General features: G+C 42.6%; 1 protein-coding gene across 2 annotated transcripts in view; it reads right to left on the bottom strand.

Annotated features, from left to right (window-relative positions):
* CARMIL1 (capping protein regulator and myosin 1 linker 1) overlaps positions 1–24,869 on the bottom strand; it is a 172,535-nt gene extending 147,666 nt beyond the window's left edge. For both annotated transcript variants that reach the window (XM_063130459.1, XM_063130460.1), the window contains exons 1-2: positions 24,708–24,869; positions 12,825–12,922 (exon numbers count right to left, since the gene is read on the bottom strand). In XM_063130459.1, the coding sequence (XP_062986529.1) occupies positions 12,825–12,922; positions 24,708–24,747 (138 nt within the window). In that variant the 5' untranslated portion in view covers positions 24,748–24,869. The remainder of the gene's footprint in view (positions 1–12,824; positions 12,923–24,707) is intronic.
* Positions 24,870–25,441: the final 572 nt, after the last annotated feature.

Raw genomic sequence — 25,441 nt, 5'->3', positions numbered from 1 at the left:
AGACCAGTGTTTTTCAATGAAATGTCCATGCTTCCGTGATAGGTACACACACAATAATATACCTGCCCAAACCCTAAGGCCATCTTGAGAGGCCCTTTTTCAGGTGCTCCCACCAAACAAGGTTAGTAGCTTCTATAAACATTCTATGCCAATTTCCTCCAGCTTTTATTTATATACATAACAACTCACCACCAGCCACCAGTCTGGTAGTTTATGTCATAGCTCTACTTTATTCTTAAGTCAACATTATCTTCGCAAAAAGTAGTAACAAAGTGAAATCTATGCAGAGGTCAAGAATTCCTCTAGTCTAAAACATAGATTTCCTGCTAAAACACTACAACTCAAAATGCATAGTTAGCAACCTTGCTGAGTCATCAACACCTCTAGAACATGCCACAGCAAATAAATGCCTTAGATCACCACATAATGCTCTCTACAGGTAAAGTCAAATTGCCAAATGAAATTAAAACACAGGCTGCATTTTGAGATGCAAAAACTGCTGACAGCAGAAGCAGGGAAATTTCTCTCTGTGGAAAAAGAAGAAAAGTGGAGAGTCCAAGTATAGATTCCTTCAATCACACAACTTTGAAAGGCACATTGTCGTGGCAGTGCATATAAATCTCAAGTCTCCTGAGATGTAGAATGAACGTTAGGTTTTGCAGGGTTTTTCAAAGCTTGTCACACTTGGACTAGGTTCGAACAACACATTAAGCCATGATGGCTTATTTTTCTGAATTAACCATGATGGCTTATTGTGTCATCTGCATGCTGTTTTCCCCAAACACGGTAGTTTATTTAGCCCCCCCCCCCAAAAAAAAGGCACCAAGAAAAGTCACAGTCTGCAGTGAGATTTATTTAAGCCATCATGACTTATTGAGTCTGGTGCTCCAGAGTAGTTTAAGCGCATCACCTACAGAGTCGCCTGGCAAGACTGGTCAAAATGACTGCCTTCATTATTCTGCTCTTTTCAGGAGATTTCTGTTTCTGAGATCTGCCTAGCAATAGATTACAGTCTTTGCCCTCACCCTTATCTCAGCGGTGTGCTCTGCAAACTTCCAAAGTCAAATCCCCATGTTTCCCACAGAGAGTTATAGCCACATAAGTTCTGCTTTGGATGCATCGCCATAATGGGAACCTGTGGGTGAAATTTGGCCCCAGTCCTGAAAATTTCAAGGGTTTAGAGCACCCCTGTTTGGGGTGCAGAAGCATAGCTGCACAGGGCTTTAGTTATGCATCGCATACATCCCCATGAGAGCCACGACCTCCATTTGCATGCAAAGTGTGTTTATAGATTCAAAGCAGTATTAAGGAAGCCGAGTTATATGATTTAATTTCTTTTTATCTTATTATTCCCAATACTTATTCCTGACAGCATTATAATCCTGATACAGGTACTCCCACGCCAGACCACTATTTGGAATGAAATGGTCACAAACAACTTGCTTGACCCCAACCCCAGTACCCTTCCCGCTGCATGCTCAGTAACAATTTAAACATCACATTGGGTGTGCATAAAAGATATAACCATACAGAGGCACATATTTCTGACATCATCTCTAACTAGGTTCACCTTATTTGTATGTGGAATTACCATGTCAGGGAATCGTAGCAAGTAATGCACTAGAGTGCTAATGTGGAACATACAGAAGTTGGCAATTCAATTTTGTTGCAACACTGGGCATATAGGACTCTAAATGTAAGATTTTCAAGGGTTTCTGGCATCGCTTTTAAAATCAGCCTACAGACTAGGGATTGCAAATAGAAAGAAGTTACAACACTTTATGAAATCAACCATTTTTTTAGTTCTAAATGTATTAATTAAATTCCAACCACACCCCAAATACAACATAACATTGCCCTAAATTACAGTGTAATACGGACTCCCATATCTACTGCAAAATTACAACAAAATCACTCTAAGTAATGATTCAAACTTCATAAACTGGCTTTTAAATTCATTGCTGCATACATGTTGGAATAACCCTCTGAAATGAGCACCAGGTAACATGCTCTGTTATCTGGAAACTTCAACTGGTACAAATTGCCACTGTGCCAGGTTACTGTCAAAGATTAATTAATAAACAGTGAGTATTGTTTAATTTGCACAAATTACCTGTTCGTTTCTGGCCTCAATTTACAGTACTTATTAAAGTCTTAAATTGCTTGGGACCCAAGTACTTTAAGAACTACCTCCTGCCACATGTACTTCCCTGCACCCTTTTTAACATCTGAGGCCCAAGGCCACCAATTCAAGTTTGGTGGATGCCTACTAGAATCAGAACCTTCCCAGTAGTTGCGCCAATGTTATGGCATGCCTCTCCTATGGAGGCCCACCGGGCCCCAACACTAAATGCCTTCAAATGCTAAGGAAAAAAAATGGTTCTTCAAGAAGATCTTTGTGCTCAATTTACTTTTGTGCTCAATTCTTTCCTTCTGTTAGAATAGGTTTTTATTTTCTCCCTTTAACAAACCAATTACTAATGTTTTCATTCTTGATCAGGCAATTCTATATACTTAATTATTTCCGTTTTCCTGCTCTTTATTTTGGTATATTGTTTTGTAGTTTGTATTATTGTTTTAATTATTGTTTAGTACTTTGAGTTTCTGGAAAGATAAAGTGCAATGAGGATTTTAAAAATAAATTACATAGGGCTTGTTCACATGTCACATTAACGCATAGTGGCTTATAATCAACGCACAGTAGCTTCTTTTGCAAATACCCTACTGTGCTCTGAGAGAGAATTGGACAAATAAGCTACACAGCATAGTTTAATTTTTCCCCTTGCCCATCCCCTCCCTGTAGTCCTCCCGCCCAGCCTGGTAAGTATCCCAGTCTCCTTTGTGGATTGGAAGGGGAGTGTTAACTCCTTAAAAGTGTGCAGAAATGGAACTAAATTCAATACACAAGTTCCCCTTATAGAGAACCACCACATGCATACTGGATAAATGTAGGACTTTGCGTTTTCATGGAAAAGTGAAAATTTATCCACAAATGAAATTCTTGAGGAACCACGCAAGCAGGGGAACTTTTTCAGAGACTGAGACACAGCTGAATGTGACTAGAAAACAAGCTCGCTCAGAGGTCACAGAGGCAGAGTTTTGGGGCACTCTTCCCAAGCATCTCTGTAGGCAGACTTGGAGCAACAGATGACACGCTAACTCACCATAGGTAAAATAACCCTCACTACAGACTGTGGGTTCCCAGGGTGATTTATTTGGGGGAAATAACCCATGATGGGTAGGAAAAGACCATTGTGGTTTATTTAACCCATCGGGGGTTAAAATGTCACTAGAAAACGTTCTTTTCAGTTTCACTGCTAAAGGACTCTTATGATGGCAATCATCTAATTCTACAAGAAGTAGAAATTAATAAATATTATATTGTTTTATCTCAGAAAGGACCTAAAGGCTAAGAAACAGCAACCTTTCTCAGGCCATGCCAGACGAAAGATCTGAACTAGAAATGTCTTGATTTAGAACTCAATCTTTTCAAGTAAGTTTCACTGAGTACAAAGAGGCGTACTCCCAGGTAATTGGGTGTAGGATTGCAGCTCTAACCACTCTGCTTCACAAGGAAAATGGTACAATGAAACAAGACACAAAGACTACCCAAAATATCCCTGAATACCCAAAATAAAAGAGGAAGGAAGCAGCTGCCTCTAAGAAATTTACATTACAAAATTGAAAGTAAAAATAGAACAAGAACTATTAATCCATCCCCTGCAAAGAATTGAAGGGAGAAAAGCAAAGTGAAATGTAAAGCGACATGGCAATTACAAAATAAAATGGTCAAAAGTTCTCCTGCATAGTTAAAACCCCACCTTCTCCTTAACATCTCATCATGATAATAACAGGCTGCACAGGGTAGCTTCTTAACAGAGTATGGTAATTATAACAGGTAAGGCATGGCTTCTCCCCAGTTCTGGAAGATCTCCCCATGTGACTGTCTGCTAAAGGCAAGGCAAGGCACTTTTTAAACATACAGAAGTATTTATTTAAGCAGCCATGGATCGGTACAAATGTATTTTATAATGCATCTTTCATTTTAGTATGCTTTATATGTGAATATCTTTTTTCCTTCTCTAAGTTTATTGAACAGATTAGACATAACTAAAAAGAAATGTAGCTACAGGTGAGAGAAATATATTGCTACGAATGGATGAATAAGAGGCATTAAGTAGGCGTAGCATTCTTCAGCAAGTACTGCTTAGTACCTAAATAGAGTTCCAAGGACTTCAGAGCACATGTCCCTTAGTCTTGATATACGTGGAGCATCTTTTAATATGGATAAGTTGGTCTAAAATTCTGCCAAACACAATGGTCAATTTTGAGATTTATTGATGCCTCAAGATGAATACATATGTGTGTGTGCATGTCCCATTTTGATATTTCCACAAAGAGTTTATAGAAGGTTCCCATCCTATTTATATGCTCCTACTACTTAGGTTTTCATTTAATAAAATATTGTCATCATGCTAGGAAAGGCTAAGTCCTGAAATAATATAATAGCTTTACTTAGTTCTGCCTAGGACAAAGCAAGGAGTTACTCAGGGTATTGAGAAGAAGCTGATGACAATGAGTTAAACAGCCTAGATTGTACATACCTTTTAATCATTGCCACCCAAGACAAATGTCACCTTTTCAGGTCATTTTTGCTTGCTTTCAATAGCAAGCAAGACATGAATAGCAGTACTAATAGCTAATAGTTGAGAAGTCAAATGGTTAAAAATAAAAGCTAGATGGTGAGGTTACAATTTAGTTGAAGTGGACCAGCGTAATCCTAACAGAAATGGGAGACATGTAGATAATTCACCCAAAGCCAATTTAAAATTGTAAAAAATTGAAAATAACTTACAGAAATAGAAAAGGGAGGGAACACGTTGCTAATGCCAAATGTAACAAGCTTATGGAATAGGCAGAGATAGGTACTACCTATATATTACACATCCATCAATGTTCATCCAAAGAACACATAAACCATTACTCAGCATACTGTTTGTCTGTTATGGTAAAAAAAAAAAGGGGGGGGGAGGAGGAGCATAGAAACAGGCATATAAATTGGAAATTTTTCTATCCCTTTTGCAGAATATGCAATATAATCAGTGTGACAACAGATTTCCCACAGAGAGCAAGCAGAAGTCTTAGGAGCTGTAAACCACATACCATAATGGTCAGTATATACATAGTAAGGCATTTTGGCAATTTTCTCTATTGCTTTCCTTTTTTGTGTTTCAGCTTCCTTTCACTTCTTCTAAAAACCTTATATTGTTAACAATCTTTTCCTAGAAGATCTTATCCTAAATAAATTTTTTAATCACCTAATCATCTGTCACCCAATCTTTCCACAAATACCTAGCTGTCTTAGTTCCTGTACTTTACTTTCTAAACCAAGTTATAGTCTCCCAATAAGGAATATAGTTACATGCAAATATAAATCTTCATCAAATTCTGAAATATATCAGAGTGCTGACTTAAATATTACAAGTCCTAGTGGAAGCGGAAAAGTGCTTCTCTGTGACACTATTCAGCTTGTCGGGATTAATATTTGGAAGTCCCCCAGTGCCAAGTAAAGTGCAGTATCTCCTGCCTTGTTTGGTGGCTGGTGCGTATGTGAGCGTACAATCATGCAAGTTACCAGGGATTACATGGAATCACTAAATACAACATCTACTAGACACCAACATCTACTAGAAGGGGCTTTCAAACCAGGTTGCGTGCGGCCACATGGAATCAATTTTTGTGCAGCCTCCATATAGGACCCAGCATTTAAGTCGTTTAGTATTAGCAACCTTTGCATATCTGAACTTCAACGCAGCTGGCTTATAACATATTCATGCTGGTTTTCTTTCTTAATCCAATCCCCCACTTCTAGTTAAGGTTCTTTTTATTTCCTTGAGTTAAATAGGCAGTGACATTGCAAAACAGCTTCCAAAATTTCTTTCCCTGAGGAAGAAATGCCTGGTAACGTTGGCATTTATCTAAGCCCTGTCTGAAACAGCTAACTGTTGAGAACAAACTGGAACAAACATTAGGGTACTTATTAATAACCTAAAGAAAAGCAGGATCTTTCAGAAACTGGGGAAAAAAGTGCTGGATGCCTAAACACTCAGGATAATTGCAATCAAAAGAATATCTTGAAGTGAGAACATTGAGAGTACATGAGCTATAGAAAATGCAGAAGTGAAAATAAGTTAACGTAGATTGGAGGAGTGTGTTGGTGATAGATGTTTTTGTGTGTCATGTTTAAAGCATTGGACTAACACTAGGGAGACCCAGCGCAGTATCTAATGCTGCCTTTCTACAAAAAGTGAGGACTGTGGCTTCGTTTCTGCGAGCAGGCAGCCCCACTGATTCTGATGCGCAAGTGGCACCCACTGATTTCACAACTGAGGTTTAGTGCTTCCAGGGGAAGCCCCTAAATTAATGGAAACACTTGTTCCTGGAATGGGACTGGTTGGCAGAGCTCACTTATGCAAGCTGTTCCAGAAACGAGCCTTTCCATTTGTTCCGGGCTGCCTCCAGAAGCGCAAGATCTCCATTGCGCAAGTTGTGGATGCCGCTTGAGGAACAGAATTGGTGGGACTGGCCACTTACAGGCGGTCACTATTGGATTCTGCCCAAAGGTCTAAATCCCATCCCATAAAGATCACTGGGTGATGTTGGACCTGTGACCATTACTTAAACTACCACAGCATGTGGTAGTGAGGACCCCCTTTATAAATAAATACATACATAAATATAATGTCCTTTTCTCCCGAAACTGTACATGTTCAGAAATATCCTGTAAAGAATAATTAAAGTGTAGCTACTGAAAAATTAAAGCTGCAATCCTATATACACTTACCTAGAAATAAGTCCCATGGAAGTCTGTGGGAGTTACTTTTGAGTAGACATGCATAGGAGTAGAAATGCATGGGATAACAGAAGATGGGATGGAGGAAACAAAGCCTGAATTGACAGAGCACAGGGATGCAGAGGTTTAACTCTCTTCACCAATACACATTATTTGATTAAAGAATCTGGCCTATACACACACTTTATTCAACAGGGCAAGCACATACTTAGATTGGCCCTTATTCTCTTACTGTGGGCTAAATTAGATGCTACCCACCACCATCTTTAAGGGAATTTGGAGGGCACTTTTGAATAGAAAAATAGCTGTGGCAAAGGGTTAAGTGCCATGTTTCCAACACCCCCACTTAAAAGCTAATCTCCCGGGGGTGTGTGTGTGTTGGTTTTGGTTTTAAAAAAAGGTTCAGGAGTGAGATATGGAGCTTCTCTACACCAGCGATTTTATTGCATGCTTGTGACTGACTACTCATGGAAGTTGCAGGTCCATTACATGATGTTGTCAGCATCCAGGGCCCTCCCACACCTTTTCAGGTTTATCTCTTTTCAAAAAACACTGGAGATAAGTATTAAAATAAAATGTGCATAAACCATAGTGTGTAATGTCAGTGTAGCACAATATTGTAACCATTAGATGGTGCTGTCTAATGAAAAACATAGGAGAGAATTGGAATGGAAGGTTTCAATTCAAACCCATGTAATGGAGCCGATTGCAATCCCACAAAGTGGGAGCAGCAAGCCCTGGTAAGGCAGCAGGGTTTTCCTTTAATGTAGAGAAGCTCACACACATCTGTGAATATTATGTGTACTCTAGCTCTCAGAAATAGAAGTGAATTCTCACCCATACTCCAATAGATGGCTAGGACCAAAAAGGTTGGACCAAGTTTAGTAATCAAGCAAAATACAGAAAAGGCATTTCTTTAATCTTTATGTTTAAAAGGAAGAAATGCAAAGAATGAAAGAAATGGGTGTTGGGCTGTGACTGCAGGAAAAACAAATAGTTCAAGCTCAATCCAATTTAGATTTTCCAAATGCATAATATGCTTGATTTGACAGGGACACACCAGACTACCTGGTGGATAGGAAAAGTACAGAACAGATGTTTGTTAATGGGGAAGTTAGTTACCAGAATTCAACACATGAACAAGATACTTAGATCTTAATGATTTTGGCAATTAGCCCAAGAAATTGGAACAGGAAGTTCTTGATGGGGTTTGATGAAAGGACGAGATTTTCTTCTCTTAAACCTTGAGTTGTGAGGGGGTGGGGGTGGAGATGGCTCACTTCCCAAAGAACTACTTTGAAATATATGGAGCAGATAACTATCAAGCTCTATTAGTTCTTGGTGGGTGTAGAAAGCCATTACAAGTCCAAAGGCTGAAATAACTTTAGATATTCATACAACCTTTCTTCATGAGAAGCACCCAGCCCAGAGGATTTCACCTGTAAGCAAAGGGCTTCTGAAGTACACAGTCTAGATAATTAGTCAAAAGCACTATTTTATTTTATTTTTGTCTGTAAATGCCCAAAAACATATTTTAAAAAATATTTTTATTTTCAGTATATTGTAAATCTAATTTACAAATGAAATTGACCAGATACTCTGTTGTTCAGAAATGATGACAGAATAAAAACTACAAAAAATATTGGTAAATAGTCAGATAACCCTCCAGCCTACCACACAGGTGATAGCCTTGGAAGGGTTGCCAAAGAGCCATATGTTACAAGCAACAAAGTTTCTTTCCCCTCCATCCAGATCCACAAAAGCAGCTGGTTTGAAATTAAAATGGCCCTGACATGCCTATCACATACACAGAATTGTGTTTACAGCTACAGAATCTATAGTACAGATAAATCTAGAACTGCTATCCCATAGTTCCATATTTCTAATCCCCCAAATAACCAAGATGTCTAATTTGAAAAGTGACAAACTTTTAACCCTAAATCTATGGTACAGTCGTTTATGGTCAATTGCTCTGGCTGAAAAATTTACCAGCAAAGTTAGAATATTTAAAGGGCAACAAGGTTCAGACTCTTTTTTACCAGTACCTGGTATTGCTTTATGGATTATAACAGGAATTAAGATATCAAAGGAATACCACTGACTTCACACATAACTAGACGGAAGAACTTCTTTATATAACTGAATCAATCATTAATTATCAGCGCTGCCTTTGTCAAACTGTATGCTGTCCCTTGTGTTTCCTTGTTGTTGCGTGTATGAATTTGTATTAATCACATGAAAATTAAATAAAATATTGTATTTTTTAAAAAGGATGAACAAAATTCACCCTCTACCACTCTTGTAATTGATAAATTACAATCACAAAAGTTGAATATTTACTAACCTTCATGAAATGGACAGGCCTAGAAGTAGCAGCAGCAATTTGTGGAGTAAACTATGGGAGAAAGTGGGTTGTCTCTAGCTGTACAGATTGATGGGGGAACACAGGCCAAAGAGCTTGTTTAGAAAACTTTCAGTGCATAGGGGTAGGTAACTAGGTGGGTTTTTTTTTATTATTTGTATTTGTTTATTATTGTTGTCGACTTTGGTAAGTTTTAAAACAAACATTTATTGCTATTCCTAAATCAAAATGCATGAATTACACAGGGATCAAACTGGACTTATATTTGAAGGGGGTTGTCATATCTCCTACAGCACCTGTCATGTTACGGACGAAAGGGTACAAAAGTTGATTTTACAAAGGCTATGCAATCCCTAAGGGTCAAATGACAGCAGAACCATGTCTTTAAGAAGGTGGTGGTAGGTCTAATTTAAAGTTCAAAACCTGTACACTGGCAAGCAGTGCAGAACCTTCTCCCTACCAGTCGCTAACTTCCTGAAATCCAGTTCCTACCACCCAGGTATTTCTCACTCAGCTGCCCTTACTTCCTATATCAGAGATCAGCTGAAGAAAGAGTGTTGTCAAGAGACAGACTAAAGAATGCTAAGCCACTTTAGCACTCGCATGAAATCAGACCCCAGGTTTAAATACATAGAATCATAGAATCATAGAATAGCAGAGTTGGAAGGGGCCTACAAGGCCATCGAGTCCAACCCCCTGCTCAATGCAGGAATCCACCCTAAAGCATCCCTGACAGATGCTTGTCCAGCTGCCTCTTGAAGGCCTCTAGTGTGGGAGAGCCCACAACCTCCCTAGGTAACTGATTCCACCGTCGCACTGCTCTAACAGTTAGGAAGTTTTTCCTGATGTCCAGCCGGAATCTGGCTTCCTTTAACTTGAGCCCGTTATTCCGTGTCCTGCACTCTGGGAGGATCAAGAAGAGATCCTGGCCCTCCTCTGTGTGACAACCTTTTAAGTATTTGAAGAGTGCTATCATGTCTCCCCTCAATCTTCTCTTCTCCAGGCTAAACATGCCCAGTTCTTTCAGTCTCTCTTCATAGGGCTTTGTTTCTAGACCTCTGATCATCCTGGTTGCTCTGGTTGTATTGTCATGCCATGTAGTTTTGAACCCTGAACTTTGAGGCACCTGTGGACACTCAGCATAGCAGATTCCTGAATGGAATTTCTTAATAAAGCAGATCTTAATAAATGAATTCAAGCTGGTTTGACCTAAAGGTTAAGAAAACATCAGACAAATCAAGACGGCAGCAGTGAATTGCCTTCAGCATAATCACAATTATTCTTGTTTAAAACTCCAACACTTTTAGAAATAACCTAAAAGCATTCACTATATAGTTAAACCATAACCTAGCTTAGCCATATATTTTAGAAGACTATGATAATACTCTTAAATTGACACTGGCAGTCAAAACCTAACAGTCTTGTATCTGCATGCAATATTAACTTTGCATCCCTTCAATAGCAGGCTCGGTATAAGAAGTTGATTTTCTGAGGGTTCACTCTACAGGGTTTTTGTAATGTTTACAGGCCTACCACCATGTGGATGGAGCCAATCACATGGGTCCTTATCACTCTGTGTCACCATAGCTGGAATCTAGTTTCAACAGTAGAGCTGGAGTGATTTTATGCACTTGTATGTACAATGTCTAGCTTGGCCCTTCGTGTCTGCCCCTTAACTATGGAATTTCAGCCCAGCAGACTCTCCAAAGCCTGTGCCTAATTAACTTCTAGAATCAGTACAATATTTGTAATAGTTTTTAGTGGTTCAGCATAGTGGGCTAAGGGATACTGATATTAACTGGCTGATAAATATATTGGTTGCATTCCCTAACCCTTTGGGATTAGGAAGGCTACAAACTAAAAACATAAACATAAGCCAAATAGTCCAGTGCCAAATGGTCTAATCCATCAAGCAGACAAATTCTTGACGTCTAGCTTGCTCTGCTCACTCCAGTTTAAAAATCCAATTATGAATTCCCACAGCTAAAAGCTAGATATTTAAGAGGGTTGTTAAAAGCAAAGAATTCACTCCACCATCAAGAATAAAGTTTACAATGCAATAAATGACATGGACCACTTCAATTTTTAACCACGTCACAAGCCACACATTTAACCATAAAGAAGGCAATGGCACAATCCAACCCCAAAGTATTAAAATAGGCATAGACACTTTCAACGCTCTCATGGATGGCTATACATTGGTATAAATCCTCAGCATTTAATTGGAGGTGGATGAAGATTGTAAAAAGTGTTATTAAAATGTAGACCTAGGTGACAGAGCTGGAAACATGGAGGAAAAAAAAATCTCCCAACTAGTAAATTTCTGATGTTTAAACTGGAATTAATCAAGTGAAGTCCACTATTTATTAATTATTATTTTTTAAAGAAGTCTGCTTCTCATCTGCTTCTAGCTGGAGCATTTTAAAGATCATTGTCAATGCTCACACAAATAATATGAGAACTAAGGGCCTGTGGATTTCAAGCTGGTTTCATTTCAGACTCTCAGCTTGTGTTGAGACTTTCTGGGAGCTAAGAGGCACAAGGAACAGATAAGCATTCAGGGCACAAAATTAGAGTTTCCACCCTCAATGATTGCAAGCTTCCTAACTCTTGAGGCTTATGATCATCCAATGCAGTGCAGGATGTGTGGTCCCCCCCCCAATTCTCCTTCTTTGCATTTTGCGCTAGATGGGCTTTTCTGACCATCTAGCTGGGGCTTTTCGGAAGAGGAGGGAAGGAGGCTGGAGAGGCCTCAGGAAAGTTTGTATCCTAGCTTATCAGGATGTCTGAACCTGGCTACAAAGTGGATTGTTGCTATGGTTAACAAATAACCTACAACCCATGGGCTGTTTCTGGGTTATGGGTGGTTCGTTAGCTACAGCAACACACACATGCGCATGCTGGGTTTGGACATCACATCTCAAGAGAATTACAATGGATCAAATACATATGCCATTGATATTAATAACTTTGAATAAGCCAGTCCCATTCTGCTACTTGAAATAATCTGCCAGTGAAATATGTAAACAATTTTAAAATAAATAGACCTCATCAACTAACAGGCACATTCCCAACCAGCAGCAGGGAAAATGTAAATTGTAGACCCTTGGGCCATGAATTTAAAAAAGGGCAGAGCGAAAAATCTTTGTGGAGGCACTACCCAAGAAAGATATTTGAAATTCCTTAAGAAGTCAATCTCAGAAAGGGGTAAGCTATTTATAGATACCCATACTCTTGAACAACTATCTTAAATGAAAACTAAGAGCAAAATGTTCCCATTCATGGGGGCAGGATGAGCATTTAACATTTAAGCAAAAGCTCATTGCCCCTTCCACACACCTGAACTGCAGGAGGGAATGGTGGAGATGGCTCACCACTCTAACAACCTCTTTGAAATATATGGAGAAGATCATTAGCAAGCTTTTTACTAGCTATTTTGATCTGGAATAAGCCCTGAAAATAACTAGCAGAGGAGCATGAATCTAGCAAAAATGGTTGTTGGCTTTCACCTTCTAATTTATCACTCACAGGCAAAAAATATCATCATTATTATCAAGAAATAACTTTTTCAAAATAAAGATTTTCATAACACAAACAGAATGTACTTACCAATATTTTGTTATCCACTTTGTCACTCTTGACTTCGAGCTTAACTTTCTTTTTCACAGAAATTTTTATCTTCCTCCCAATCACATCCTTGACACTTTCTGAAATAGCAGAGAACATAAAATTGCTTTCATTTTCAAGAAGCAAGGAAAATATGTAGCTATGCTATTATACTGCCAAGAAAATGTTTTTCTACCCAAATCATTTTAAGTGACATTTTTCTGAAATAAACTTTCCCCCTATTCTTATAAAACAACCCAAGTCAAATATACCAATATGACCTCTATTTAAAAAATAAAACCACCTTTGTGTACATGAGTTTATTAATGAAGTTTGAAGAGGCAAGCACTGGTTTACTTTCTCATCTCATAAGAGAAGCACATCTATGAATTAAAAAAAAGTCTGATTGATATAGAAGCACTCAAAGGCTTGATCTCATTCACTCACTCATGTTACACAACAGGCTCTCACATTTCAGAAGTCAAATAACTCCAATAAAAGATCACTGCTGTTTTAAAAGTAAGCCGGGTCGTTTCCTAAATTGTAACACAAGAACAGTTCCAGATGTTCTTATCTGACAGATGTAGAATGTCTCTCAGTCCAGCAAACAGTAGTTTGAAAAGGAAACATACATGCACAGGATACATCATCCACCTTTGAATTTCACACGAAACATTGTGTGGGCTGCAAGCATATTACGCTGCTGTACTCGAAGTCAAAGAGCAAGCATGGGAAATCTCTTGCTCAATGACCCTGTAGTAGTTTGACAAGCACTTCAGTTTAATATTGAATCTCCAAGCCAAGAACATGGAAAGCTACCATAGTGATATGCCCTCCACAGAACTATTACTAGCACAACTGCTGCTACACTTTGATGTTTAGTTTTGACTCAAGTACAATTTGTCACACATGTCAAAGAACTCAAAATACTTGCAGAGATTTTTATCTTGTTCTGGAAGGAACTGACCAGGACAAGACAGCCAGGGCCAGATTTAAGAGCAGGTAACTGCATGGGTTGCCAGGCTTGAGGAACATATGTCACAGGTTATCAACTCAACACCTGAAACAAATACTACAAACACTTCATCTTCAGTTGTTACTTGAGTCGCAAGGCAAGAGCAGTCAAAGCAGTGGCTGCCACTCTAATCTAGCCTGCAGGATAGATTTTCGGCAGCAATGGCTGATGGGATACTAGAGGGAGGACTGAGGGAGGAGAGGGGATGGGGGATGAGTGATTCAACTTAGCGTGGACTAATAGTCAACTCAACACTGATCCTAATCCATACCACTTGTGATTATTATCATAATGTGTGGGGAGTACCCCCTAGATAAACAACTGTCAAGTTGATTATTACCCCACCATTGACTATCGTGTTATCCAAATGCAGATTGATCTAGGACTGGCCCTGAACTCTATGCACAATCCAAGATGAAGACACTTCAGGAGCATAAGGCTGCTTCCATCTTGGATCCACCTTAATAAACACGATACCAGCATCTGTAACTCATTGTGATTAAGTTAAAATTGATCTCTTAAGGAAGAACTCTATTTCCATATCAATTTAAATATAATAACATGATGCAGAAGGTACCGCAGTGTCAACCAGGGCATGCAGATTAGAACAATTATTTTAATAAACATTACTTAACATGTTAAAATGCTCAGGTAAAATATTTTGTGACTCACATAATGCCCGAAAGACAAAATAGCATTAGGTGCTATACATCTCCCTACAAGCTCCAAAAGCATGGGTTAGTCTCTGGCTACCCACTCAGCTTCAGTCCCTGTCTCCTTGGCTCCACCTCTGGCTCAAGCTCCCCAGTCTCTTCTGTTCAGCTCAGAAAATACAGGAGGAGAAATGTGGTGGGGACTAGGAATATGGAGCAAGATACCACCACCACCACCCCATCTCACCAATTAAAGAGGGACCCAGTGCTGGGGTGAAAGTTGGAATGGTGTCTTTGTTCCCAGGCTCTCTGCTCAAGCGGCTCAGAGCTGCAGGTGGGTCCAGCCACCCACGCCCCCTATTTCAGAGGGGACCTGGAGCTGCGCATCTTCCTTTGGAGGGGAAAATACTAATCCCACTAGCAAGCAGGAGGGCCCAATTGCTCACTTTGGGGCTCCTGCCCTGTCAGAGCCTCAATGCCATGATTCCTACTTAGAGGAGACCTGATCCTTGGCTCCCCTCCTTGGCGGTCAGGAGGCAGCCACAGCCCACACTGTCCAGCCCTAGTCTTTTGCTTAACATCCTCTCTGCTACCACTCATGCCACTTCCCAGCCCTCAGGCTGGTGGCCTCCTCCTCGCTGCATCTACCACATCTCCTGGTCTCTTTTGGATCTCTGCCCATACTGGCTAGGAGCCCACACTTGACCCAGTCCAATATTGGGCCTTTTTTGACAACCCCCCATGTTTGGCTCACCCCGCCCCCCAAAAAGGCAAAGAAAAAATTCACATGAAGGAATTACACAAACATATAAGCATATACATATTTATTGTTCTGTTTTTAAACATGCAAAAAGCTTAAACAAGGATAATGCTAGGAAAGCTCCTTCTTTGCATACATTAGACCCCTGCTCGCCCCCGTCTGGGTTTTACTGTCTGTGGCTGGCACTCTGGCCTCTACACCCAGTGTTTCCAGTCTTGTTTGCAGCTAGACAGCCACAGGGCTCAGCCATTGAACTGTTAGGATGGTCTACTGGCTCAAAAGAGCCAGCAGGCTGGCTCAGGTTGCCTGCATCTATACAATCCACCCTGCCTCTCACTTCATATTCTACTCCCTTCTACCTGCTCATGAATACTTCATTCTTCTCCCCCAGATCTCTCCGAGGATAAACAGGCTGGCCTCAAAGAGGAATCTGAAAGACGAGAAAGGCAGGGCTGCTTTTATCACAATTTAGAGCATTCCGGGCTCAGGCAAAGGAATCACAAACATCATCATATATGGAATGTAGCCTCAATCAAGAACGTGAACCAGTCATGCCCAGGTCATGCAAATGGACCTCTAAGGCTAAGCACCAAGAGGTACCAGATAAATCTTCTTGGTTGGAATAACAGGTAGAGGCAAACCCCTTGGCAGAGAAGGGAGAGCTTTCCGGCTCCAACAATGAGGCCTCTCCTAACTCCTATCAACTCCTCTTTCCCTGGGCCTTTCTCCAATGAATGATCTCCAAAGTGTACCAGGAGATGGGTCTTTCCCAGGCAAATCTGCCAGAGGAGGAGGACACACCCAGTGGCTTTTCTGCACCAAACACCTCCACAGCATTTCCTTTGAATCCTAGCTTCGAGAAACAAGTCCTGCAAGAATGGCAGGATCTAACTAAGAGCTCCAAGCCTCCCAAATCATGGCTTTCCTTCTACTGCTTAGTCAAGGACAAGGAACCCCTCCTCAGCACACTGCTGGTGGATACAGCCACTGTAGCCCTGGGCAGAAAAGTTGCAGTCTCATTGGCAGCAGAGGCCCCGCTCAAAGATGCTTAAGACCGTAAGCTGGAAGCTCTCATCATGTGTGGCTTTGAGCTGTTATGCTCTCCTTCACAGCAAGCATCATGGGATCGTATGTGAACCGCCCAAACTTATATTTCACACCAGCCTGATCTTGGCTGGATGATCTGAAAGAGGCTTTCCCAGAAGCTCACATGCCAGCACCCACTTTCACCAAGATTTCTTTGTCACTCTTGACCAACATGTGCCTTCATTCCATCACCCTTTCAGCCAAGGCTGCAGGTCTAGAGGTGGCAGCAAGACAGAACCTGTGGCTCAAAAACTGGCAGGCAGTTCCTTCTTTGAAAGCTAACCTGATGAGCCTTCATTTTTTGGAAGGCTCATAAGGATAACATTGGATTAGAGTCTTCAGGACTTGTCTAAAAAGAACAAATTATCCCTGCCATTTTCAACCTCCAAACAGTCCTTTCATCGCAACAAATCTTCCTCCCATGGTCAATACTATTCCTCCTGGTTACCATGACCCTGATCACAGTCCCACAGACTTCATGGAGGTTTTAATTCCAGATAAAATCATGGTTCCAAGAAGCCCTTCCCACCCAAGAACGACTGACTCCTTTGCCCTCCCCGTCAGGGGAGAGCCAGTAGGCAGTCAGCTGACTCAATTTGTCCAGGCCTGGACTCACATTTCAAGGGACAGCTGGCTCCTAGACACGGTGGCAAGAGGCTAAGCCCTGGAATCTGTCCCAAGAAATCAGGACCGGTTCCTTTCCTTCGCCCTCCCAAGAGATCAGGAAGTTACAGACTGTATTTTGTCATGTTTACAGACCTTAAATGCAATAGAATTGCTTCCTGCCTCTGAAAGACACACAGGCTTCTACTCAACCGTGTTTCCTGCGGATAAAAGGAGAGGAGGGACATGCTTGATACTCAACCTGAGACTGCAGCCCTTATTTCTCAATCAAAAAGTTCCATATGAAGACACTGTCCACTATAGCCAAGCCATCCCTTCGGGAGCTTTCCTACCATCAGTGGACTTTCAGGATGCATACCTACACGTAGCCATCCACAGCCAACACAGCCGTTTCTTGTGCTTCTGTGTGCAGAACCAACACTGGCACTACCAGGTTCTCCCATTCAGCCTCTCTTCCAGTCCCCAGGTTTTTACCAAGATTCTAGTAGCAGTTTGGCCACCATCAGAGAACAGGGAGTGGCCAATTCAACCCATCTGGATACCTGCTACTCATGGCTCCCTCAAATCAAGAGGCCATCTGGACAGTCAACCTAACAGTAAGTCACCTCACAATGATGGGATCCTGGACATAACACAATTCACCATGTTTCTGGCTCCTCACAGTGAACAGACACTATTACAGGCTCTCTGGGAAACCCACTCATGACGATGCCTCCCTTTACTAATCCCTTCCCGCCTACTGGGCCTACTTGTCTCCTGCCTGGGAATTGTGCCATGGACAATGCTCGATCTTCAACCCCTCCTCTCCTTCCTGCCCCCTCTTCAGGATGAGATCTTAAAAGCTCTATAAATGCAGATCAGCTTCACATACAAGGTTCTCCAGTCGCTGGACTGGTGGGTTTTGACTCTACCACACACAGGAGTGTCCCCTCTCACGATCAGAGGCAGAACAGTAGTGATGATGGATGCCTGCCTGGAGGGTGGGATGCTGTGTACAGCTCCTTTTTCACACAGCAGCTATGAAACTAGCAGGAGAAGACCCTCCATATAAATGTCCTAGAGCTCCAGGCCATCCACCTCACTCTACTAGCAGTAGAACATCTGGTCAGGGGATGTTATAAGAGAACAAGAGCAGGTCCTGCTCTCCTTTAACCTCAATCCACAACTCCTGAGTGAGAAAGCTTGGTACTCCCTGGATTTGTGTAGGGTCCTCAAGATTTATATCAACCGTACAAGACCCTATAGAATAGATCAGGCCCTGTTCATCGTTTTTGGAAGTGGCAAGAGAGTCTCAGCCCCCGAATTTCAATAAGTGGATGAGGGCCTGTATTGCGGAGGCCTATAAGGAATCACAAACTCCTCCACCTACCAGGGTACTAGCTCATTTCACTAGACAGGCTTTCACTGCATGGGTTCTTCAGTCCAGGTTGTCCTGGGAAGAAATGAATGAACGGCCATGTGGGCTGCTAATCACCCTTTTGTTAATCATTATAGTATTCAGGAGTAGATCAACACCAGGGTGGCCTTCAGTCACAAGTTCCTTCAGGCTGTTACTCGATGACGCTTAAAAGGAGGTCCTACCACTCTTCAGAACTGTTGTTCCCCACTCTGTATCACTATAGCTTTGGTATGTCCCATACCTCTGGAGCTTGTAGGGAGAAGTCATGAGAAAATACAACTAAGCTGTTTTTGCCTGACTTCTCCCAGAGTAGCTCCAAGCCCACCCATTTTATGCATTGGTGGATGGTAATTGCTAGGCTTTTTGCCACCTATCCTTGTATTGCTTGTTGTTTGCTTAGCTTCTGAAGTCATGCCTTCCTGCATTACGCTTTCGGCTGAAAGCTGTCCACCTGTTGTTGAATGGTTCAATGCACGTTGTTCCACAATCTACTTTGTGTTGTTGTTGCTCTTCCAGATTGGGTTTTTCCTCTTGATGTGGCAAAGACTTGGGCTGAGGAGCTCGAGACGGAGGAGGAGCCAAGGAGGTGGTGACCGAAGCTTTCTTTGAAAATTTGAAAGGTTCTGCCAATCAGTGGGTAGCCAGAGGTTAACCTATACCTTTAGAGCTAGTCCAGGACACATCAAGGAAGAACAGCTCACAGTAAGCATAACAGCTACGTTTTTCATGACCATCTTAAAGCAGCTTAACTAATGCATCTTCGGATCATGTATCTTGTAACACATTAATTGAGGAAGGCAAGGTATCACTTTGGTAAGCTGATCCACCCAAAAGACCAAGGTGCGTGCACAGTGAAACTTGGGAGAAATTTTGCTACATCTTGAAGACACAGCAGGACCCTCAGAGCACACAAGTATTGATGATCAAGCTTTAATTCTGAACACTGACAGATGTTAGGGTAAGTGGTATTATATTAATCATTAAAACATCTAATTTATGTGTGCAATGGAAGAAAATTCAGGTTTGTTTTTCTAGATAAGCAATGCACTAATCTATCGTTGTTTATTAATTTCTATTTAAAATCCATTAGTCTGTGAGAAATTTTATCCATCTAAAAGTTGCCAAGAAGAGCTGAAATCAAATATGCCCATTTGCTTCTACACCCAGCTCTTCGCCATCCCTCCAGCAATGGTCACCCTTTTAAAGCAGCCTTCTCTTCTGGCACTCTACATTATTCAAAGCAAGTTCTTGCATACACTTAAAAAATATTCTGTGCATAAGAATTATTTTTCCTATCCATACCTTCAAATTCATTAAATACATAGCAAGGACAACTATCTATGCACTATCAGACTTTTCATGACATTTTCACAATCTACAGGGTTCACACAGCCAGTTATAACCATCTATTCATTGTTATGGCTATCTCACCCCAATACTCTTGGGAAGTTGTTCACATTTTTTCCACTTCAGCCACATCAGCTTTTAGTAACTTTAATATTCTATCAAAAGAAAGACACACACACACACACACACACACACACACACACACACACACAAATTTAGGGTTCTATTTCTGTGTTATAGAAACAAAATATAAGGGCAGAGCTGTACAGAAGAGGATTTTTAATAGATTCCATTGAGTTCTGAGAGACAAAGTAATGGGTTGCAATCTGGTACACAGTTGGCAGTCAGAGGAACCTGCCCCAAATATTGCTACTAGCAATAAAGATTTCCCAACTATTCCCAATGGTCTTATACAGTGGGCACCAGAGTGCTACCAGTGGAACATATCTACTGTTGTGAATCAGAAATTCATAACAGATATATCAATGGCTACTAGTCCTGATGGCTATATGCTACCTCCAGTATCCGAGGCAGTAAGCCTATAAACACCAGTTGCTGGGGAACATGGGCAGGAAGGTGCTGTTACATCTGTGTCCTACCTGTGGGTTCCTTGTCGACAGCTGGTTGGCCATGGCTCAAACAGAGTGCTGGACTAGATGGACCCATGGTCTGATCCAGCATGTCTCTTCTTATTAGGCATGTGCTCCGCTCCGATTAGAAGCGCAGAAGCAGGAGCGAATTGGCCTGCTCCGCCTTGCCCAGAGGCGGAGTAGAAGCGGACTGCGGACCCCTAGAAGCAAGGCGAAGAGAAGCTCCCATTTTCGGAGCGCTCCGGTTTCCGCGGTCTGATCTGATCGCCATCTTGAAACATTTCACCCATAGGATTGCATTGCGGAAAAGAAAAGGGGATAACTGTGTTGTTTTTGAAGCTATCTTTCTGAAAATTCTTGTACTTGGAGAGTCGTGGGTGGGGGTCATTTTGAGCCTACTCTCAGCTCTCTGCGTGCTGCGGTTCGTGTGCTAGAATTTTTTTAAAAACCGGCGGGAAAATACCTTTTCCGAAGGGCTGAGGGGCAGAGTCAACTCCCGGTCATGATCACATGATCCCACAGTTGGAGGAGGGGATAGGCAAAACGGGTAACTTGGGATTCTGGGAACTTCTCTTTCTTAGTCTGAACGGACTTTTCCCAGTGTTTTTTAAAACAGTAGCCCCACCAAATGCACAAACACAACCTGAAATCATATACTAAGCCAAGAATAAGAGATAGAAACACAGCACTGCTACCCACCCTAACTTTGGGGAACAACTGAAAAGATGTGGTGCAAGGGGATAAGCTCCCCTAGGGCATCCCATGTGGACGTGCCCCCACTCTCTCCTGTACTTGGAGGGCAATCAGAGCCCTCCAAAGAGAGTAACCCAGTGGAGCAATGCCTATCATGAGTTGAAGTGAGAGTTCTACTCCTCAGAGCTCTCGTGGTGAAGCAATGGCTTTCATGAGTTGAACTGGCAGCTGCATCCCCCTCCCCTGGGCACGTCCCCCTATTGCTGGTAAAAGACAGATATAGCCTTTTTTTAAAAAGTTCTTCTTGTTGTTTATTCAGCAACACTGCTGCTTTTAATTCCACCCCTCCTTTGTTTATTTATTTATTTATTCCATTTTATATGCATTACTGGCTTATCCTTGGCTCACTTCCTTATGCCCCCAGAAATGTCTGCTGCCTGCCTGCCTGCCTTCCCTCCCTCCTCCCCTGCCCACCTCGCAGGGATGTTGCATGTGTGTGGCTTTGACTCAGGGGAGAAGTCCTTCCTGCGCTCACTTAAGAGTTTTGGAAGTTCCAAATCCATTTTTCAAGTGTGGAAGAAGATTCATTTAGGTTGATCTCTACTCCCAAATTCATGGCATGTTGGGATTTCCTTTGAAATGGCCCCATTGAGATGTCTGCAGGTTTAAGCCCTGCCAAAAAACAGGGGATGATGGGACTGCCTTGAGTCTGGGCGTGCATGTGTATCCCTGGATAAGCTATCATGGTGGTGAGTTTGAGGATTTTAATGTGCAAATTGACGGAGCTATCAAAAGGGGTGTGAATGGGGTGTTGGATTTTCATAAATTCCCCAAAAATCAGGGGATGATGGGACTGCCTTGAGTCTGTGCGTGCGTGTGTATCCTTGGATAAGCTATCATGGTGGCGAGTTTGAGGTTTTTAACGTGCAAATTGACAGAGCTATCGAAAGGGGTGTGAATGGGGTGCCCGATTTTCATAAATTCCCCAAAAATCAGGGGATGATGGGACTGCCTTGAGTCTGGGCGTGCGTGTGTGTCCCTGGATAAGCTATCATGGTGGCGAGTTTGAAGTTTTTAACGTGCAAATTGACGGAGCTATCGAAAGGGGTGTGAATGGCGTGTTGGATTTTCATAAATTCCCCAAAAATCAGGGGATGATGGGACTGCCTTGAGTCTTGGCGTGCGTGTGTATACCTCCATGAGGTGTCATGGTGCCAAACGTGAGGTTTCTAACTTTCAAAGAAAAAAAGTTGTATACTTTTTTAGCTTAATGCAAGCCTATGGGGGGGAGAAAACGGAGCTCCGATCCGGATCCGGAGCTCCGGAGCGGAGCGGGCATGGGTGGAGCGAAGCGGCCCGATCCGCAAATCGCGGATCTGGAAGTGAAGCGGAGCGGGGGTCCGTGCACACCCCTACTTCTTATGTTCTTATATTAACAACAGTAGATTGTGGTATTTTAAACAGTATAATTTTTTTTAAAAAAAATACTTGATTGGATTTGTAAGAAATAGGAGATTAAACATTTAATATCTGCAGATAAACCTAACCACTTAGGCCCAGCTATTTCATAGAGCAACCACCATATATGTATCTGCATGAGCAATAGGACGTTCGGAGAGGAAGGAGAGTTGTGAATGGTGGGTAGCTCAGACAAAATGAGGTGCTGCATAATTTATTTATTTATTTACACAATATATATACCACTCTACATCCAATATACTTTAGAAGGACAAGAAGAGCTGCATCTTTCCTAGCTAGGTCACTATGGCCATGGCTAGACCAGGCCTATATCCCGGGATTGTCCCGGGATCATCCCTGTGCATCCAAACACCACACAGGGGATCCCGGGAGCAGGCAGGGACGACCCCTCCGTTTGCCTGGGATAATCCTTAGGTCTAGCTAAGGCCTATATCTCAAGCTACAATCTAGAAATATTTACTTGGGAGAAAGCTATACTGAACTCAGTGGGACTTACTCTCAAGTCAATAGGCAAAGCACCAGGCTATCAACTTCAGCTCCCTCCCTGGAAAGTGGGAACCACATGCATCTGCATTGTACATTTGTGGTGGACTAGGCAAAGGAAATATTGATATATTCCCCTAATGAGCCTTACCAATGTCAAACTTTATATTTAAATAAATATTGTTGTAGACTGCCCAGAGAACTTTATTATAGGGCAGAACATAAATGCCTAAAATAAATAAATCAAATGAGAGCTGAAGGACCAGGAACATCAGCTCTGCTAACCAACTACACACTTGCAAATCAAGACACAGGCAAGGGGCTTTAAAATATACCCAAGCATGAATAGCAACAGATGCTTCGCAAAGCCATCCCTGTTATGAACCTGATCAGTTAAAGCCCATTTGCCTTCATCAGCCTTCCCCAACCTAGCACCTCCAGATGGTTTGGACAACACCACCATCAGCCCCAGGCAGCATGGCCAATGGTCAGGAATGATCAAAGGTGTAGTCCAAAGCATCTGGAAGACATGACATTCTGGGCAGGCTAGCTTCTGCCTTAGCTTGTGCAAGGTTGAGAACAGGAGAACACTCTTGAGAATGAAAGGTTACAGAAGGAGATAACCTTTTTGGACTGTGGGCTCATGTTGAGAATCTGTCCTGGCCACCACCACAAAATGGCTGCCATGGGAGGCATGGCAAAAGACAAGTAACTGGCCCAAAACTGAGTAGATGGCAGGCATGGCCTGCGCCCAAACACTAAAAAATTCCTTTGAACTCACAGTTTTCAAAATCAACAGAAACATATTCATCACCAGTGGCCATTAAGAATTTTTAAAAAAAATAAGTGGAAGGGGTAGGGCACCTTGCCAGATGCCAAGAAAAGTGTCCATGGGCACATTGGTGCCTATGGTCACCATGTTGCTGATGGTCACCATGTTGCCAACCCCTGGGTTCTCTTTTCCTGTGTCTAAATCTGGATCTAGCAGCAACATCTTCTCTTTTTTTCATTTTTACCCCAGAGTAAGTATAGGGGAGCTGATCTGAATCAGAACCCTAGTACGGTGGTGGTGGGGGGATAGTTTTACAGGAGAGAACTAAGATACATTTAATGGGGTGAGAAGGAAGAAACCACTACGAATGGAGTTTCTGCTGGGGCCACACGAGAAGACCCCGGAGGCTTGAGCGATCCCAAGGGCTGCCAGCTGCCTTTCCCTCGGCTGAACACCAGCAGGGCAAAGGAGAACAGGAAACGTTGGCTTTCAGGAACAGGCAGCCTTAATCAACCCCGCCTCTAGGAGTTAATATCCCTTTCACTTAGTTGGTTTACAGATGCGGAACGCTCCGTACCTTTTGCCTATTTCCAAGGTTTTGAAAGGCTGTGCAATTTTCACTCCCCCCCTCACGCCCCCCTCCCTTTAACCCGTAAGCAAATCTCCTCCAGCAACAGGGGAGGGGGGAGATCGAGGGAAACTGCTCGGCTTTCGCCGACCATCACCACCTACCCTCCTCCTACCTTCCTAGCCGAGAAAACAAGTAACTACATTTCCCCTCCCCACAATGGAGCATTTAATGCAAAGGGCAATGGAACGCCTTGAATGCGGGGGGAGCAGGCACAGACCTCAGCTCTTACCTGAATATCTGTGGCAGGAAACGAGCCCTCCTCCCCATATATCCCCCATGCACTTAAGCGCTTGTTATTCACCCAGCAGGGGAGAGAGGTGGGGGGCGAAGAGAGGAAGAAATGCACATGCTTACCTAGCAACTCTTTGGGAACGTCTGAGCTCTCTTCGGTCATTGTTGCTCCCCCTTCTTTTCTTTTTTAGGCTGAGGTGTGTGTGTGGTTGCTGGTGACAACTACTCGCGTCGCGGACCCCTTCGTTTCCTCGCCACACGGGCGACTAAAATTAATTCCAAAATGCTATATATATATATATATATATATATATATATATATATATATATATATATAAATAGGAGAGGAAGGGAAGGAGGGGGGAAGGCTTCTGGCGCCCCTTACTGCCTGGAAGAGGAGGAGGAAGAGGAGGGCGGGATTAAACAGGCGAGAAAGCGAAGGGTAATTCCGAGATTATTGCTACATGACGCCTCTTCATTTCAGCCGCAGAGAGAAGCCCGGGGGCGGGGGCTTATTTCCACAGGCAAGACCGCAGCACAAGCTGCCTTCCCGTGGCACTAATCCTCTTCCCTGCTGGCGCTGCGTCTGCGCTCCTCGGGTTCGCTTTTCTTTCCCCTCTTCCTGCTGGCGGTCTGGCTTTCCTGCCTGCCTTCTTCCCGCTTCCCCCTGCTGCCTCACGCAGCCACCTCCTGGCCCGAGGTGCAAGCGGAAGGCGTGGGAGGAGGAGGAGGAGAAGGCGGTGGCGGCGGCGGCATTCCCGACTCCCAGAGAGCCCAAGCCGGGCGAGGGCTTCGTTTCATATACAAGCGCGCGCGCGCGCACCGGCCCCAGTCCAGCGGCGGCCTCTTCACCTCGC

The sequence above is a fragment of the Elgaria multicarinata genome, chromosome 7 (genome assembly GCF_023053635.1).
Source record: "Elgaria multicarinata webbii isolate HBS135686 ecotype San Diego chromosome 7, rElgMul1.1.pri, whole genome shotgun sequence".
NCBI lineage: Eukaryota > Metazoa > Chordata > Lepidosauria > Squamata > Anguidae > Elgaria > Elgaria multicarinata.
Note: the sequence above shows the minus strand (reverse complement) of the source record. Positions and strands in the feature narration are given on the sequence as shown.